At 32.7% G+C, this 21,135-nt stretch overlaps 1 protein-coding gene across 1 annotated transcript in view; it reads right to left on the reverse strand.

Moving 5' to 3' along the window:
* Positions 1 to 7,161: 7,161 nt before the first annotated feature.
* The window catches only part of LOC115228352 (catalase), a 55,382-nt gene continuing 41,408 nt past the window's right edge, over positions 7,162 to 21,135 (reverse strand). Inside the window, exons 11-12 of the mRNA XM_029798954.2 lie at positions 18,442 to 18,609; positions 7,162 to 8,484 (exon numbers count right to left, since the gene is read on the reverse strand). Of these exons, the coding sequence (XP_029654814.1) occupies positions 8,452 to 8,484; positions 18,442 to 18,609 (201 nt within the window). The 3' untranslated portion in view covers positions 7,162 to 8,451. The remainder of the gene's footprint in view (positions 8,485 to 18,441; positions 18,610 to 21,135) is intronic.

Genomic DNA, 21,135 nt, shown 5'->3' on the forward strand with positions numbered 1-21,135 from the left:
GTCTGTGGCCATGCTGGGGCAATGCCTTGAAGAATTGTAGTTAATGAATCAACTCCAGTTTTATTTTTGTAAGCATTGTACTTATTCTATCTGTTTCCTTTGTCAAACCACTAGGTGACAGGGATGTAAACAACCAACATTCGTTGTCAAGCAGTGGTGGAGGACAATCACAAGCACAGACACGCACACACACACACATACATGCATACACATATACACACATACATACATACATACATATATATATATGTGTGTATATATATATTGCAGCGTGGAAGGTGTTTGTAAGCCATTTAAGAAACACACAAAAACCGTTACATTCACTTCAACATTTAAATTTAATTTGCCAAAATATTTTCGTCGCTTTGAGACCGCGACCTGTTCACTGACAAAAATATCGTGCTAACAGGTCGCGGTCTCAAAGCGACGAAAATATTTTGACAAATTAAATTTAAATGTTGAAGTGAATCTAACGGTTTTTGTGTGTTTCTTAAATGGCTTATAAACACCTTCAACGCTGCAACTGTTTTCGTTCCAGCACACGATCTCAGATCAAGTCACTTGCTATGCAAGTACATCTCTGTAACTATATATATATTTATATATATATATATATATATGTATATTGGTAAAAACAGTAAGATAACAAAAGAAAGAAAGAGACCTCAATATTATGTAAATAGAGGAAATCTTTATATATAAAAGTGAGGTTGTGTGTCTGTCTCCTACGATTTACATTCCTAACTACTCCCACATTTTGCGGTGCAGTTTAACCAAAACCGGGTATCTTATAGTCGTGATTCATATCGAGACCGTCTGGGTATTAGCGCGCGTCTACGATGAGTCTACGATTTAAAAAAAAATTTACCATCAATTTTTCCCATTTTTAATCCTTTTTTGACATATATAAGGGAAGTAACTCTCTAAAATTTATTATTAAATCTCAGAACGTAAAAAGCTACAGTAACACCCCTCCCCCTTTGTGGTTAGCCATATTGAGATGGCTATTATACTTTACATCTCTAAAAATGCTTATATAATTATTTCCCTTACAAACCCGAGCAACGCCGGGCGATACTGCTAGTATCTAATATAGCTGATGTATCTAATTTGTTTATTCACATAATTGCCTCTTTCTCTCACTATATATATACAACAATTTTATCTTGGATATAGAGTTACAAAAGGTTTTGCATATATATATATATATATATACATATACATATACATATACGTCGTCGTCGTCGTTTAACGTCTGTTTTCCATTCTGGCATGGGTTGGATGGTTTGACTGAGGTCTGGAGAGCCAGTGGCTGCATTAGGCTCCAATCTGATCAGGCAATGTTTCTACAGCTGGATGTCCTTCCTAACGTCAACCACTCCAAGAGTGTAGTGGGTACTCTTTAGGGTGTGGGGAATATATTGTTGTCTAAATTATGCAAAAATGAAAATAACACTGACATCTCATTTTAACAGATATATTTACCAAAATTACATAAAAATAACTTGAAATACTTTAGTAAATTTATTCAATAAAATTGCCATTGGCTTCAACCATGACTGGCAAACAACTTCGGAATTTCCTGCAATTCTTCTGGATGGTCCTCTTGTTTAAGTTGGTGAATGCTGCCATAATCATTGCCTTCCATTCATCTTTGTTGTTACAAGGAGTTTTATTGGTCTCTCATTCAACTGTGCCCCACACATAATAACCAAGGGTGTTGCAGTCTGAGGAGTCAGGTGGCCAGATGTTAGGGGTGATGAGGTCACAGAAAATGTCTGATAGCCATGACTGGGTTCTCTTGCTTGTGTGGCATGGTACAGAGTCCTGTTGCCAGACATAGGGTCTTCCAGCACTACTTCCTCCAGACACTTGATGTAAGCCTCTGTGTTGAGTCTGAAGCCGTGTGGGAAGAAGAATGGAGGCATAATGTCACCATCACTAGTGATCACTCCAAACACCATGATGTTGATTGAACATTTGATTTTTATCACCCTCGGCACAGGTTTTGGGGACACAGTAAGCCAACGGTTCTTCTGTGTATTCACCATCTGTTTCTACCGGAGCTTTCAGCACAAATGCCAAGCAGTACAGTATGTTGTTTCCAAATTTTTGGCAGAGTGAATTGCATCATGGTGCTGTTTTTCACACAGATGGTGCCCAGCTGACCCTACTATAGTGTGTAGTTAACAAAATTAAAAACAAACAATGTGCGTGTGTGAAATGCAAAATATAAAATGGCAACAATTTACTCATCACACTTTGTATATACACACATACATAGAAATTGTAATTACACACACACACATATATTCTCACATAACACATAGTGTTATAGAGGACTTTCTTCCCATTCTTCTCTGTTTTAGATGTTGGGACAGTCAGAGTTTGTTTACATTTCATTCAATTGAAATAGTTCCTATTACTTCTCTACACTTGAACTGTGCAACTAATGCCTGTTTGATGTGTTTAGGAGAGTAAATAAAACAAACAATAATAGATGCAGAATAAAAAGAAAGAAAGAGTGAAAGATTAGATAATATGACTCAGATGTTAAGTGTTTTGAGCTATAAAGTCTGTTTATAAGTTACTTCTGTTGTATGTACAGAAACCTAGGCTAGAGAATGTAAAAATCTAATTTAGGTTTCTTCAATTACCATAAAAGGATATATATAAAACTTGCACCCCATATGTAATGTAAATACAGTATATAATTGGTGTTTAAACTAAATTTGGAATATATCTTCCATCTTTTACTTGTGTCAGTCATTGGACTGTGATCATGCTAGAGGGTCACCCCGAAGAGTTTAACCAAACAATTTAATCTCAGCACATTTCCATTTAAAAAAATTTTTTTTACTTATTCTATATTTGTTTGGTTAAATTCTTCGGGGTGATCCTCTAGTATGGTCACAGTCCAATGACTGACTCAAGTAAAAGATAGAAGATGTATTCCAAATTTACTTTAAACACCAATTATATACTGTATTTACATTACATATGGGGTGCAAGTTTTATATATATCCTTTTATGGTAAATCAAGAAATGTAAATTAGATTTTTTATTCTCTAGCCTAGGTTTCCATACAAAAGTCTGCTTTTGCTGAACACTAAATTATGGTGACATAAAGGAATCAACACCAATTGTCAAGTGGACAAACACTAACACACACACACACACACATGATGGGCTTCTTTCAGTTCTCACCCACCAGATCCACTCACAAGGTTTTGGTTAGTTTGGGGCTATAAAAAAAAACACATACTCAAGGTGCCATGTAGTGGGACTGAACCTTAAGCTATTTGGTTGAGAAGCAAGCTTCCTACTAGACAGCTGTGCCTGTGCCTACAGTTCACAAAATTAATATATGCAGGTGCATGTATACAGAAATGCTTGTAAGAGTGATACCAGGAAACTGGAAAACTATAGTTTTGCTGCTCTACAAGCAAGAAGGCAGAAGTGTTTCAAGTTGTCTTTATTATTGGCTCAGTCAAAAAATGTTAGTTAACCACTAATATCCTCTTTAATAAAAATATTTAACTCTTCTATGGCTATTATTTACATTATTTACATTTGACGGATATTTGTCCTCATCTTGTTTGTTGTTAACACAACCTTTCAGCTGATGTACCCTCCAGCCTTCATCAGGTGTCTTTGGGAAATTTCGAGGTTTGAAATTTCCTAAGACACCTGATGAAGTCTGGAGGGTATATCAGCTGAAATGTTGTGTTAACAACAAACAAGATGACAAATATCCGTCAAATTTAAATTATGTAAATAATGTACGTAATTTCTCATCTCTTAAATTTAGAACTGTATCTTCTATTTCAGATATTGAAAAAATTCTAGAAATAATGTAATTCACCTTTTTGTTAAATAAATATGTGTCTACAGCCCCTTTAGAATTAAAACATCAATTAATCTCATTTTCTGACACCAATATCTTTTACAAACATTTCTATTTAATACACTAATTACAATAAAACCAGATAGCAATGGTGGCAATTAAACTTCTGCTGATGAGAGATAAGAATCCAGAAACATTCATAGTTGACTCCTTTGCTACTTTGAGTACAATGTCTGGATTACATTAACTCTGAACTCAACTGGATGAAAGGATGAAAGGCAAAGTGGAACCTTGGCAGAATCTGAACTCTGAACATGAAGCTGAAAGAAATGCTGCTAAACATTTCATCCAGTGTGCTAGTGATTCTGCCAGCTTGCTGCTTTTGGTGTGAGAATCATGTCAACTAACCCTAAATATCTTTTCGCATCACCATATTTAACCCTAATATGCACATTGTTGATTTTGAAAGCATTTGAAATAAACAGATCCACAGTTTTATTACATAAATATACAGACTGTGCTCTTTTATATTTGCATTATCATTAGCAGAAGTATAATTTTTCACCATTGCTAGCTGGTTCTAAAGGAACTAGTTTATTATTTAGAAATGTTTTTTTTATAAAAAAAATATTAATGGCGTCAGAAACTGAGACTAATTAATTATATAATTACCAAGGGACAGTGGACACATATTTATTTAATAAAAAAGACTAATTTCATTATTTCTAGTGTTTTTTCAGGCTCTGAAATAGAGAATTTTAAAAGCTGAACATAACTTGGATGATTGCTCTGCACATTCATAGATTCTAGCATACACATGCATGTGCACAAACACACACATGCAGAAACAAGCATCTTTCAAAAAGCATTTCAACCATGCCCATCTCTGCTTTAAAGGTGTTCTGAATGGGACCATCAAGTCTTTTTAAAGTATTCCAAACATGACCATCTCACTTATTAAATATAGTCTACAGTTGCATGGCTGCAGCTTATTTAAGAATATCCTTCCAGTCTTTTTTAAAACCATTCCAATGAGTCTTTTATTCCAACAAGCAGGCTAAATTGTTAACATGCTGGGCAAAATGCTTAGTGGCATTTCATATGTCTTTATGTTCTGAGTTCAGATTCTGCTGAGGTTAACTTTGCCTTGCATCCTTTCAAGGTCAATAAAACAAGTACCAGTTGAGTACTGGGGTCAATGTAATTGACTTATTCCTCCCTGAAACTGCTGGCCTTGTGCCAAAATTTGAAACCAGTATTTCTATAGATTGTAACAACAAAACTGATATTTTGGCAAGGAATGTAGCTGCTCTTTCTAGCATGTTGGGTAAAAGCAGTAGACACACACTCACATCCATATATGAATCTGTTGTTAGTCATTATTGTTGTTTAACCCCAGGTCAGCTCTGATCCAGCAAACCTGTGATCAAAGGCATTCCACCCAAGACCATCACACATTTTATTTTTCAGGCAGTGAAACCTAGACTACATTAAGTCTTAAAAAAAAAAAGAAGGTAGGGTGTGACAAGTGGGAGATATAATGACTTAATGCATGATGGCCACAGTAGGAATGTTTTCAAAAATGAGTGGATGAACATGGAAATGCTTTTAAAAGATAAGATGGTCATGATAGGAATACTTCTAAAAATGGAATGGTCACAGTGGGGAAGCCTTTACAAAGGCATGTTTTTATGTATCAGTATGTAAACATTTGTGTGTGCATGCATATATCCACAAAGGAATCAATGAAATTATTTCCAATTTTGAAAATCTTCTATTTCAAAGCTTACACCACAAGATACTCTTTTTTATTTTCATCATGTACTGCAAACATTAGAATATTGGATGTGACTGAGAATGTAAATCTCTCTCATGTACATTCACACTAACATCCATATAAATATACAAACATTTAAACTAGGAGATAAGCAGAGAGACCTGAAGCAGTGCTGGAGTAGAGATGGCATGTTATTGATGAGGTCATGGATGATGATGATGAAAAGGACTTTGACTAGCTGACTGATTGATTAATCAAATGACTAATCAAGCACTTGATAAGTTGATTGGTTCATATGATTTTCGGTTGGTGAGTCTCATGGAGGTAATTACGTAACCAAGACTTTTGGTTATTTGAGAACATACATCAAGCTAAATGAAATTGTGGTTGTGGCCAATACCAGCAACATGTAAAAGACACCTGTGCTGGTGACACATAAAAGACACCTGTGCTGGTGACACATAAAAGACACCTGTGCTGGTGACACATAAAAGACACCTGTGCTGGTAACACATAAATGACGCACAGTACACTCTGTGGAGTGGATGGTGTTAAGATGGGCACTCGGCCTTAGAAACAAGCCAAAACAGACTGGAGCCTGGTGCAGCTCTTCGGCTTATCTGCTCTAGTCAAACTGTCTAACCCATGCCAGCATGGAAAATGGACGTTAAATGATGATGTTGATGATGATGACAATGATGATGATGTTTAACTCAGTGGGACTCCATATGACTCTTAGGGGTCCATGTAAGATTTTGCTGTTAAAATTTATATGCAATAAATTAGTTATACCTCAACAACGCACAAAACATTTTAACAATTTTTTTAAAACAATTTCTAATAGTATTTAATTATAAAAATATAAAAAGTTTTTAAAAACCTGAATGACTTTAAGGGTCCAGTAGAGTAAAATAGGAATCAAAGGGGTCCATAGGTAAAAAATGGTTGAGAAACACTGGTTTAACTAATTGATGGATAATAATAAAAGAAGCATTTGGTTTGCAAGATTCTTTATGTGAATTTGTGTGTTGAAGCATATTTTATTGTGTCTGAGGAGAGTCATTCTCTTTTAGTGCCTTACTAATTTAACACACTCACCAGTCTGATTTCCACTCATTTACTTATTTATTTTTACTAAAATTTTCGTTGTGTCTTGCAACTTTTTCAATAGTCGTTGACTCTGTCTGTTATCAGAACTGTGTTCTTTTTTTTGTTTTTTTTTTCTAAAAAAAAGAACACAGTTCCAATAACAGACAGAGTCAACAACTATTGAAAAGGTTGCAAGATGGAATGTTGGAATGAAAATTTTAGTAAAAATAAATAGGTAAATGAGTGGAGATTGGACCAGTGAGTGTGCTAAATTAATATGGCACTAAAAGAGAGTGACTCTCCCCAGACACAATAAAATAAAAGAAGTGACATAGAACGAGTGCATGTATTTATTATGAATAATGACCCTCCCAAGATACAAAATGTTCAACACATGGGTTTACATCAAAAATTTTGCAAACCAACTACAAAACCAAGACACAATTAATATTTTGCAAAAATTAATCTTTATTTAAATTTACATAGAACATTGTTTTCCCCATCTCCAAAAGCTTGTGGCTTCATTTCCTTCATGGTTAGAGAAGCTTAATCTACTTCACTAATGCCTTAAAAATTGCATGAATGCAGTGCCCCACAGAGAAAATTTTGAAACTAGAGCAAAAATGCTCTCAAAATTTAAGGGGTTGTGAGGTTTTAGGAAAGGGCCTGGCAGACAGTTACAGGTTCCCCTATGTAGCTGTCTAGGCTCCAGACTGATGTACTCATTATACCCTTCTCTTTAGGCCTTGCATGAATACCTCAACATTAAATCATTTTTTGTATATTTTTAACGACTTATGTCTCATTTAGTAATTCTAATTGTATTAGAATCAGTAAAACTAGAATATTATACAAAAGCCAAAGAATATAAAGTTACATACTTAGTGCTTTAAATGAAATTATCTTACCTAGTGGACTTATATATGTATATATATATATCACAAATAAAATTTAATTTTAAGTTTTTGCTTATTTGTCTATATAGGTTGTGTGAACAGTTGTAATTTAAACTGATTTTCTATTGTTGTCTTTTACACTGTTTTTCATGTTGAAATATTTTGGATTAAGAATTTATTAAAGTATTGGTTAAAATTGATTTGTATGTGTTTCTTATATTGATAAATTTGAATTTTTCTTACAAAAATAGCAACCATATTATTCTTTTAACTACTAATCTTGATTTCAAGTTACTAATACATAAAAATGTGAATTAAGAAAATAACTGTTAGCTGCCTGTGTGCATTGATTGACAGACATTAGTCAATCATTATAAAAAGATATAAATCATCTGGCCAAAATTTAAAATAAGTTGGAATAAAATAAATTTATTGAATAAAATACTAGAAAAATAATCACAGTAGTATTTCAGCATGTTCCTTGCAATAATAATTTAAATCTTGTAGGAAATTAATTACAGCTAATAGAATATGATTTTATTATATTAGCCTATTGCATGTTTTGCAGTTTAAGATCACAGTTTTAAAGCATGAATATATAATTAGTGAAATAAAAACAAAACTGTTAAACAATCAATATATCATTGGGTTTTCTTAATTATTTTGTATTATATTGCTAATGAAACCTATTTTAAGTGCTTCAATAGGATCTAGTTTCAATTAAGAATAAGATATCTGAAATTAAAATTCAATAGTTTCAGCATCTTTTGATCAGCCAGGAATCATGAATTACTGAATAGGTTTTGTCATTTTGCTTTTTCATTTTTCTCTTTCTCTTTGGTCTATAAGTTTGACACAATTAATTGGGAACTCATCTGGAAAATGAAAATAAATAAATAAAATATTTCAAGATAAATCAGAAATTATAGAATTAATTTTCAATAGTAGTTTCACATTTATTAAATTAAGGTCAACAGTAATTCTTTGCTAGTTTAATGAATTAACAGAAGAATAATAGAATTAATTGAATTAAAAAGACAGTTTAAAACAATGTGTTACAACAACGTTAAATAAAGGCCTGTAAGAAACAATGGATTAATTCCTTCTATAATCATTTTCTTTGTGAAATTGCAATGCCATCTCTTTTGATTGAAGCTATGCAATTCAAGAATCAATTATTCAGAATTACAAGTGTTTTTATTTATCAATTCTGCATGCCTTTCTTCTCAAAGATTTTATTTGCCAAAATTCTTGTTGTATATACTTTAAGTTTTATCAATTATTTGACAAAATAATACCAGTTACTACAATTGTGTTGCTGTATATAAGAAATTCAGTTTTCATAATCCAAACTTGTAATTCAAATAATATAAAATGTTTTAACATTCACTGTCTATAATTCAAATACTAAAGATTTTAAATAAAAATGATGAATTTATTTTCTATAGCTAGTGTGAGTGCTGCCCAGAGCAGCCCTTGAGTTTGATGCCCCCTTTCCTCCCATCATACAGTTTATACAGGAGACCCCATTGTGCCATCATCATAAAAGTGTTGCCTGGGGCTGACTGTCACCCTCACTATGCTTCTTATTGTTGCTGAGTGGTAAAATATTTCCATATAACTTGATCTGCAATATTTGACATCGTAGTAAGAGTATTTCTTTAGGCATCTTTTAATATTGATTCAGCTGCACAGCTTACTTGATAAAGAATATGTGTTAATCTATAATCTGTAGCTAAGACTAAATGAGCAAGATTATACCCATTCATTCTCATATTAAAGAATTCAATCTTGGTATTGGAAATCACTATTAACTTATAAATTTAGTCAGTTGGTGTGCCACTATCACCTATTCATACAGGAAGACATTAGACACTAAATATAAATTTTAAATACATCTTTTTTATTATACCAGAGGGAAGAAACTGTTGTAAATGCCATATAGTTTAGAAAATCATACCGACAAAATATTAACTTTTGGCAAATACTTTATTAGTTACTGACTTTCTAACAGAGAAAGAATCACTTAAAAAGATGAATTTTTTAGTCATGGAAAAGTTTTGCTGTTGATAATACTAATTAAAAAAATTTTTAGGAGCTATCCTGAGGCTGGAGAAAATTGCTATCATCTGCCTCTAAATGATAATATGCCTCAAGCAGGAAGGCAATGACATACAAAATCCCTCAAACAGCAAATAATTATAGGGTTGTATCAAAGATATTAGATATTCTGTTTGTCTTTTAAAATAAACAGAAAAAAAACAAAACAATATACATTTGCATAATAATATACAGCAGCAAAGTCCAAGACACAAAGAAGAGTATAAATGAACAAAACTCAGTTACATAATCTACATTGGAATATACTTTCTGAAATATAACAAGTTCACCAGCTAGGAATGGGTGAGGTTATTTTTAATCAACTCTATTATTGGTGATTTTCTTATTGGTGCCTGGAGACAGAACTGGATTTAACTCAAAGCTTCCCAGGGCACTTCAAGTTCAGTGGGGTCCTCAGAAACAAGACTTAAAATCAATGAAAATCAGATTTAAATCTCAAAACCCTTATATTGCCTGTAGTTGAATTTGACAATTTAGCAGAGAAAGTTTAAATGCACCTGTTCATGCAAAATTTTGTCATCTAAACTAATTACAGAAAGTTTTATCAATTTACTGCTATATATGACTTCAATACCTACAGAAAGTCTTTCTGCATTTGGAATTTTAAAAATCTTTAATGAATTCTTCAAACTGTATTGTCTTTAGGACACTGCTCTCTACATTCAACATGCACCAGAGCACTAGTTTTTTATGGGTCACCATGGTTCTCAGGTAATTCTTTATCAGATTCAATTTACTGAATGACCTATCTCTGGAACAATTTGTGACCATTAAGCTCAAAAATATTCTAAGAGCTACATCAACATAAGGAAAGGTTTCAGCAAGCTCTTCATTATGGATTAAAAGTGCCTGCTGAGATGGGGTAAAACATAACCTGAGCTTACAAAAAGCTGCTGACTGTACAATTTCTTCTATGAACACCTCATTAAAATTACAAGGGAAAGCAGTGATGAGTTTCACAGCTTCAGATCTTATTTCTGCATCAGGTAAACCATATAAGTCCACTCTGACTTTAAACTTGCTATGCACTGATTGATAGGCTACCTTGCATTTTTGTAAGGCAACATACAACTGATCTAAAATGACATTGAATGATCCATCATCATCATCATCGTTTAATGTCCATTTTCCATGCTAGCATGGGTTGGATGGTTCGACTGGAGTCTGGGAAGCCAGGAGGCTGCACCAGGCTCCAGTCTGATCTGGCAGTGTTTCTACAGCTGGATGCCCTTCCTAATGCCAACCACTCTGTGAATGTAGTGGGTGCTTTTTATGTGCCGTATCTGAACTTTTCTCTTGCAGAAAGGACAACTTCTTCAGAGGTTGATGCTGGATTTACATCATGTTTATTTCTCTTCCTTGACCAACCTATTATTGCTTTATACTTTGTGTTTCCACACATCTTCTTGGCATGCAGCTCCAATTCTTCATACCTAGCTTGAAGCGATTTCAGAAAGCTTTCCAAAAATCAATAAAATAAATTACTTTATTCAAATCAACTCCATCTCCTTGAAAAGCTTTATTTGTACTGTTAAACCGTACAAGAATTATAGGCTAAATCTTAGCCATCAGAGTAGTTTCAAGACAATCTATTTTGTCTGCCAATGTCTCAGGTTCATATCTTGCTTCAGGTGTTTGTCCTAGATCATCTTCAATATCTCTGAGTACATTTTGGATGCAATTATATCCATCAATGAGGGCTTCAGTAGCATCACCTCTTGCTAACCAATGTGTTTCTGACAGGGACTTCAAAGTTAGTGCTCTTTTATTACCTTCCAATGATTTCATTAAATATGCCCATCTGTGCGTTGATGCAGAAAAAAAGGTGTATAACCTTTATATGAAACCAAAATAGTTGCAAGGCATTGTGTCTTTGCTAACACTGCAGGATTTCTTTCACTTTTTTCTTTAGAAATTTTTCTCTTCTGAGCTCCAGACAGTTGAATTTTCTGTGGCATCATTAAATATTCTGAGAATATATATAATCTGAACAGAAGCAAATGAGAATAGTTTAAAAAATAAAAGGAAGCTGGAACTAATAACAGCAATGTAGAATCACTTAATTTAATCCTGCTACAGGTGTATTAAGACAGGCACTTTACGAATATCTGTTACTCTTGTGTGTTTGGCAGATAAATAGCCCTGCTGCCAAAGCTAATCAAAATTTAATAGAAAAGAGTTTGAGTGAAACAGCAAATCAAGGATTTAGTTTCCATAAAATTACTTTTCTTCAAAATTATGTTTTTCACTTCAATTGAAATGAAAAGATGCCAGAATCACTTCAAAAGATATAATTTGAGAATAAATTTTGTATTTCATAGATTTCCCTAAACTTTAAACTATCTGATAGCAATTTTTGGGCATACAACTTTGCTTTTACTTTTGTTACATTTGCAGATGCAATGACCCTAATCATTTTGAGAAGGAAGAGGGTATTTTGGATTGCAATTAAGATGTCTTACTATTAGTTATGACACTGGAGCTTATTTATCTATTTGTTTGTTTCAACGTTTTTTTTCATATTTTTATACATCCACCTATTTATGGTCAGGTACTATGGTAATAGACAGCCGCTAAAATAACTAATGTTTGGCAGAGATAGTTAAAAATTGGTGTGGGGTATAGACAATCTGAAAGAACAATTAGCAAAACTAGAAGGAAAAGTTGCTGTGATATTTTTGAAAAAGTGGAAATGATATAGTAAGCAACATCAGACAAAATTATACTCCCTTTTAAAAAAAAGCAACACGAAAATAACAGTAATAACAAACTGTAATACATCAAAAAATTAAAGACAGAAACATTTTAAAATATCTTTTAAAATATTGAAACATGATTAGAAAACAAAATCATAAATTATATTCAACAAATTAAGGTGATCTTTTGTTTTACAGCCATATTAGGTAAAATATAAATGAAAATGAAATAATAGGTAATGGCATAAAAATAACTTGATTACCCTGGGTAAAATGAATAGGTTAATGTAAAGAAGTAGGATATTATTATAGATTTCTTATTTTTAAAATTATTTTTCAATGGCATCATTTTGTTAACTCATTAAAGTAGCATCGGAAGAAAATAAGACAGTATAAATCAAGATAATCAAGTCAGTTTTTGTACATTCCTCATTGCTGTTAGTTTCATTTTATGGGAACCACTGACAGAGAAACATGACTACAGACGACGATGTTTCTCTTACATGCCCCTAAATCAAAATGAATTCTTCATAACAACATATCTTCACTGCAAGAGCCCTCTCTCACCAATGAAACAACTATTTCCCTGAAAATTTTAGGATTTGGAGAAGGGATGGAAAATTTTTTAAAAATATTTTTGTATAATCATATAAGGTACAGTGTGTATTTCTGAAAATACCCAAGAATAAGAAAAGTCTTGACTAATTAAATGGTGAGCATGATCAGAACTCTGCCAAATGTTGAAGAAGTATTTTTCTGGGATAGAATAGCTGTCCCACCCTTTGTTATTTTATTGTATTCCACATTCTGAAACACCTTCAAGTTGTATTAAAAAAAATAAAAACCTCTCTACCATACCCCCTATTTCATACCTCTCACAAAATTTTGTTTTGTTTTATTTTCATTTATGTGAAATTATAAAAAAAAAAAAATTAAGAGATTTGGCTGTTATTTCTAGCATGTGGAGAGACCTAGGCTTAACTTCATGCACTGGTTGAAAATCACCTAACAAAAATTCTGGGTAGTAAAGATTGTTTTCCAACATAACATGGCAGTCCTGGTTTAGCTAATGTTGCTGTAATTTAGCTCCAGGAGACATTGTCTCCAGCTGGCTATAAGACACGATCTGTGTCCTTATATTTTTGAACAAGAGAATCTAGCACCCCAACTCAGCTCAAAACAATATCGCAATTTCTGGGTTATTTCTCTTCATCGCAATGTACTGATACTGTTTTGAACTGAGTGGGAGTGGTAGAATCCCTTGTTCGAAAATATAAGGACACAGATCATGTCGTATAGCCAGCTGGAGACGATGTCTCCTGGGGCTAAATTACAGCAACATTTGTCCTAAACCAGGATTGCCATGTTATGTTGGCAAACAATCTTTACTTACAAAGTACTGTTGCTGAATATCTCATGTTGTGAGATTTATAAATAGTAATTTTCAAAAAAATCTGGGGTTGATATATTTGACTGAAAGTTCTTCAAGGCAGTGCCCTCAGCATCACTGCAATCTAATGATTTAACAAATACAAAGAAAAAATCACACACAAAAAAAAAACAAAAAAAAATATATCACTGAGGTGGTTTTGACTTGGCTTAAAAAAAATGTTGGGTTCCATACAGTCATCTAAACATTCTTCAAGGTGGTGCCCCAGTATGGCTGGCCGCAGTCTAATAACTGCAACAAGTAAAAAGAAAAAAATCATTTTGTCCTAGGTAAGGGGCTGGTGGTTGTCCTATATTCATACGGAGGACTTGCTCCATTATCCAGTTGACATTGGAGATGTTTGTTTTTTTAGAAATATTTAATTTGTAATGTGCTGTTTATTGCATTAACCCTGTCATTACCAGCCTGGCTGAAACCAGCTCTGACTCTGAGTATAAATATCTTGTTTTCATAAGTTTTGAATTAAAATCTTCCACCAAACCATAGCCACAATTTATGTTCACAAGCTGAATGATAACTAAGTTATTTTACTAAATTCTTTGTTATATTTAAAGTAACTGAAAGAAACATGAAGCATCTGAAAATAAATACAGTAACAAAAGGGTTAAATGTATATTGACTACTTAAAACTATAAAATATGTATAGTTTACTTGTTTTGTTTTTTGTCATTGAGGTGGTCGTGAGGTGTGCTAAAAATAACAGCTAAATAGGCCTTAAATCACGTATACCCACAACTTTTTGTTTTTTTGCTTAATTGTATGAAGTCCCATGTGTAGATACAAATTTGCAAAAATTGTCTGGAAATTCCAAAAAATTGCAAAAATTGTCTGAAAATTCCAAAAAATATCTAAAATGTTATTTATATGGCACTCTTAAAGCCCTGTTCCCTGTCATTTTCATAGTTTTGCCACACTAAGAATTTTATTTTTATGCATGACATAATACATTCATTTCTACTTTACCTGATATAATTTCCCTCAAATTTAATTTTACTTGAAATAAGGTGCTTCTGTGACAAACTGCTTTTATATGGTACAAAAAGGAGAACAAGTGATATTTTTTATCCCATTATACATTTCTTCAATAAAAAAATATTCTTTTTATACATTTTTAAATGACTAAAAATGTCTCTTTCCTTTTCAAAATTCTAATTTCATTTTCCACTCATGCACCTGCAGTGTTTGGCTTTTTCTTCATTGTGAAAATTCAATAAAGGAGAGAAAAGAGACTTTTTTTTTAAATGAGAGTTGAAAATGTTTCAGAATGTAAAATACAATAAAATGTTTTCAAACTAGTAAGGAAAAAAAATAACAAAAGATCAGAAATTACTCATTTTGCCCTAATTAATTATTTTGTCTCAAGAAAATGGTTAGATTTAAAAAATAAAAAAAGAAGTGCTTTGAGCTGTTGATAGATGTAATTTTATAATTAAAACAAAAATCAAAATCTAAATTTTGGAACATATTTTGTACTTACCTGTTAGGGAGATTTCGAAGACTTACTGAAATTAGCAGTGTTAATATATGTGTGAGTGTGTGTGTGTGTGTGTGTGCATGTGAGTGTGTGCATGCATGTGTGTTCCTTTATTTGGAAACAGTCAGTTTGAGGTCATCATTGGTCAGTTGTGATGGAAACGGGAATTAAACTAGATTTTTCAGTCTATTTCTCTATATACATACATACACACACATACACACACTTACATACATACATACATGTTTTTTACTTTTTGTTGCTTTGTTGGCACCATGCTGCTCTTGGAGACTGATGTCTGAAACCGAACTTGAACTAGAGACAAAAGTCTTTTTCAGTTTATTTCTTTTTATATATACATTCACACACACACACACATGGACATATACATACACACACACATTCATATATATAAACATTCATTCATACATACATACATGTGTTTTACTTAGTTTCACTGGTACCATGCTTTTTTTAGGGGATACACACACGCTTTTGGGGACTGGTGCTGCTAAAGTAGAAAAATTTGTTTTCCTTTTGCTTTTTTTTCGTAATTCGAACTATTGTCACTAAAGTTGAGGAAATCTTCAGTTATTTATCATTATAGAGAATCCATTACGTTTTTTAAGCAATACAGATCTTTGTAATTTGAAAGGTAGCCTCTTCATGCAAGATTGCTGGTAAGTGGAGTGGGCCCTCTGTATTGAGTGCACCATATCCTTTGTAGAAAGGAGCTCTGAATATTGGGGGGGGGGTCCAAAGCAATTACACCTTTGCCATCCCTGTAAATCTGGCTATGTCTGGAGAGGAGCAAAAATAATCATAGCAAGGTTTAAACTCATAACATAAAGGGACTTAACAAAGTACTATAAACTATGTTTTGTTTTTTATCACAGGCAAATAATACTGTGTAACACGATTAAAATTTTTTTTTTGTCTTTAAGTGTTATTTCCTATTTATTTCTATCTAGAAATCAAACGAAATTACAGATCTTTTCCTTTTGATGGACGGAATTTTCTAGTTAACTAAACAATTTGAAACTTCGTATACTGGTAGAATGTGTCAAAAGAAAACATTATTGTAAACAAAATTGAAAACAAAATTGTAATTTGTAAGTTTAACGTAGTTTAATTCTTCGAATTTTAACCAATGAAATCCCAGCATTTGAGCTCAAATCATTTGCTGCATTATCGATATTGATAAAGAAACATAGCAGACGCAAGCCGCATACACACACACACACACACACACATATTCAGATACATACACACGTACACTTGCACACACACACACACACACACACACACACACACACACACACACCACACACACACACACACACACTCTCTGTCACTATCTCTCTCTCAAACACATGCATATACATTTGCACAAGCACATAATAATTAATATATAAGCGTACACACACATACAAATGGAGATATACATACACACACATACGCATACAGGCATACATACACGTTCGTGAGTTGGCACTAGTGTTGATAGAATTGACTTAATCTCATGCTTTGTCCCCTGTGTGTTTTGCCCCTTGCTGCAACAAATTTACACAAAAGGTAAATAAACCAGAAGGGGGGGGGGCAATGTTTCATCGTTTCGGGGTCGATAAATTAAGTACCAATTACGCACTGGTGTCGAGGATTTTTTTCCAAATTTATATCACAGCTTCCGACAAGCTGGGGCATCCTTTTATGAAAAAATATTTCGCAAATTTTTACAATACGACCCACACTCCACGCGCACCCTCTACACCGATTTAGGCATATTATTGTTTTGTTTTTTCTGGCCCTTCAAAACCATGGGAGAAGCCTTTCCGGTAAAAAAAAATAAAGAAAATATTCAAAAAATATCGTTAATATTTTTATTGGGCGATGAAATTCATCGATTTAAGAGATATAGCTGTTATTTCTAGCACATGCAGAAGACAGAAGACAGAAGGATGAATAAGACGTGTGAGTTTTTAGACGCAGCAAATGATTTGAGCTCAAATGCTGGGATTTCATTGGTTAAAATTCGAAGAATTAAACTACGTTAAACTTACAAATTACAATTTTGTTTTCAATTTTGTTTACAATAATGTTTTCTTTTGACACATTCTACCAGTATACGAAGTTTCAAATTGTTTAGTTAACTAGAAAATTCCGTTCATCAAAAGGAAAAGATCCGAAATTACTACTATTCCCTTCAAACTTTGCTTTTGTGACCTGGACATTAATACTTTATTTACACTTGACAGATATTTATCCTCGTCTTGTTTGTTGTTAACACGTTTCAGCTGATATACCCTCCAGCCTTCATCAGGTGTCTTGGGAAATTTTGAACCTGGTAAGGTACTTTTCAATGTTATTATTATTATTATTCAGGTCATATAGCGTAGTGGTTAAGAGTGCAGGCTACTAACCCCAAGATTCCGAGTTCAATTCCAGGCAGTGACCTAAATAATAATAATAACATAGAAAAATACCTTAGGAATGAGAACCCAGGTTCAAAATTTCTCCAAGACATCTGATGAAGGCTGGAGGGTATATCAGCTGAAACATTGTGTTAACAACAAACAAGATGAGGACAAATATCCATCAAATGTAAATAATGTACATAATTCCTCGTCTCTTAAATATAGAGCTGGACATTAATGTTTAGAAACTGACCTATTTTTCATTACATTTCAGACAGATTCAGCCTGAGTTACTGGAGCAGAAATACTGTTATAGCAAATATTCTGCTCAATACCATTGATTTGCTTGTCAGTTATTTGACCATAACCACTTAAGCTTGTTTCTAAGTGGCTGACAATATGTACATCGCAAGAGTAGTGGCAGAGCATTATAGCCATAAGTTGAGAGGGATTCTTTGGAGTTTGAGGGAAACAGTCATTTTTTATACTTTCTAGGGGTAAGCAAATAAAAAATAACAGTTACTACTCAAGGACAAAAATCATGTTACACAGTATAATTCCAACAATCATTTCCAAGTACAGCCCACTCACTTTAAAATACACAAAGAAACTGTTTCTCACTATTTACAAATATTTGATTTTGGAAGTAAAAACAATTGTTTTTCAGTTTTACTTACATATTTCGAAGACTTCAAACTGTCCAGTTTGGCTTGTAGCTTATGGCCAAATTCTGAATTCACTTGTCCAAAATTGTACACAGCACGCTTTTGAATAAACTCTTGGGCATCAATCAAATGATTAGCAATGTTCTCCACAAGTCTTTCACGTTCAGCTGATGACAATACCTAAAAATAATTTCAGAAAATTTTTTAACTGTTGCAATCATTGACTGAACATCTAGTTGTTCTATAGATAAAATATATTACATGAAACTCAGAAATAGCAACTAAGTTCTCCAATAATAAAAAAAAAAGAATAAAAGTGATTGAAGAAAGAGAAAAATGAAATCAACATTTCTGTAAGAGGTAATCTCCCTTATTTATCAATATCATATGAAGTTATGCTATCTTGTTGGTAATTTCTTTAGTTATGAACACATATTAGTTATTTTGTAAAGGTTTGTGCTCATTAAAGACAAAAGTGTGTTATATTTTTAAAGATCATTTCCCAGACTATAAAATTTGCCTCTGGAGACGAAAGATTTTTCAATATTCACATCTCTGACCATCACTAAATGGTTTATTTTTGGATAAGTGCCAGTGTGAATTCAAAATAGAAAACTTTATTTCTAGACTATAGTAATATAGCTTCTCTGACTTATCTAAGTTTCTCCTGTAGATCTATATGAATTTCCTTTAATGATGGATGTAATTTCCTTGCTTGTGCTATACATATATATATATATATATATATATATATATATATATATATGTTCTGCCATTCCTGACCAAGATGTTTCATTTTTCATTAAGGCTTTCTTTTATCTCTATAATCTGAGCTTCAGAGGTTGCCTAATTTCTCTCTTATAGGTCTTAGTGCAAATGAACATGATTTTAGAGATGAATTTTTTAAAATTTAGCCATTCTTGGATAGGTGTAACTTTGATAAGGGATTTGTTAAAGTGTAGTGTTATTTTTAATATTGAATATGCTGCAGAATTTCTGAATTTCTTCAGACAGACCCTTATATTAAGCAGTAGTAACATGATGTTTAATTCAACATCTACTTTATGCCTAATTGTTGCTGTAAGCTTTATTCAAGAATGTATTTTTCTGGTAACCCATTTCTTCTCTATAAGTTGATAGAATGATTCTAAATGTTTTTGCTTGATATTTTAAACATTTGACAATCCCTTTTTTAACATTAAGAATGGGGTAGCTCATGGTTTAATGCTTTATGTACCAGCTGAAACTGCTCTTGATTTTGATGACTTAAAACTTATGGTGTGAAAGTGTTCATATTTAAATTAAAAGCTTTCATTAACAATTTATCAAGTTTTGCTATAAACACCAGCTTAATAATGATAGATTTAGTTATTTCAATGAATCTTTCCAAATTCTGGTATATTTTCAAAATGAAAGGAAACACATAGTCAGTGTATTTCACAAGCAGAGAGGAAACAATAGATTTAGTTAAAAGTCTGACTAGTTTCTATTTTATTGGTCTCTACTATTAGACTAAAAGGTACAACAGATTTTGTAGAATTTGAATTCAATTTAATAATAATAGAGATTTCTATTAGAGACAAAACAGCCACAAATTTTAGCAGGAATAATGGAACAGAATAACTACAAAAATGAGAATATGTCACACAACCCAATTACCAACAATATGGACCATTGGATCATAGTAATATCAGTAAGACTGAATAATTATATAAAATATTTTAAAAAAACTAAACAAACAAAAAACAAGACTTTTAAGAAATAATAGAAATAATAGGCCAGATAACATATGAAAATTGTCATCCTTGATGATATCCTCTCCACAAAGGTCCACCCAACCTGCTTGTCTCTTCTCCTTCTATCAACATCACAGTGTCTCATCCTAAACTCTTCATCCAGTCTTTCAGTCTTTCTTCCCTAAAAATCTCTGAAATTCTTTCATCCACCTAAGCTAGATTTTTTTCTGCTAATGTTGACCAACAAATATTTGAAGTTGAACATCATCGTCGATCACACCAGTCTGGAATGGTCATAAACATTGGCCCTTTTCCTCTGACTAACTTATTAGAAGAAGAAAAAAAAAATGCAGCCTTAACTATTTTCAAATGTAACAAAAGTAAGGTTTATGTACAAGGAAAGAGAATCTATATAAATTTCAGAGATTAAATACTGAAGCTGAAATATAGATTATAATAAGTACAGCCAGTGCATCTGAGATCATATCCTAGACAAATAATTCAGATACCACATTCCAGAACTATTTATGCAATACTGAGTGAAGCAGAAACAAAGCAAGCAATTATTTAGTTGATTTGATTTAGAGAAAAGTTTTTGACAGATGTATTCAGGCGGACATTGGGAAACGTAGACTAAAGTGAACATGTAATATTGAATTTCTCCCCCAACTTCTCTTTCTCTCTCTCTCTCTCTCTCTCTTTCTATATATATATATATATATAGTGTGTGTGTGTGTGTAAGGATAAATGTTTGAAAAGACCTTTGAGCAATGGAGGTGAAGAGTCAGGAAAAGTGTGTAATGTCAAAGAATGAAAATAAAGAGAAAAGATACTGTGTTCCCTTACATAGGTTGTTTAATGATCCTATAGTATTCTGGGGAAAAATTCTTCATTTCAAATAAGAAAAAGGAAATAATGAAAGAGTTATAACTGGTAGGTCATTCAGAGAATGTTATTGTTATTGGCAAGC

The sequence above is a fragment of the Octopus sinensis genome, linkage group LG2, assembly GCF_006345805.1.
Source record: "Octopus sinensis linkage group LG2, ASM634580v1, whole genome shotgun sequence".
NCBI lineage: Eukaryota > Metazoa > Mollusca > Cephalopoda > Octopoda > Octopodidae > Octopus > Octopus sinensis.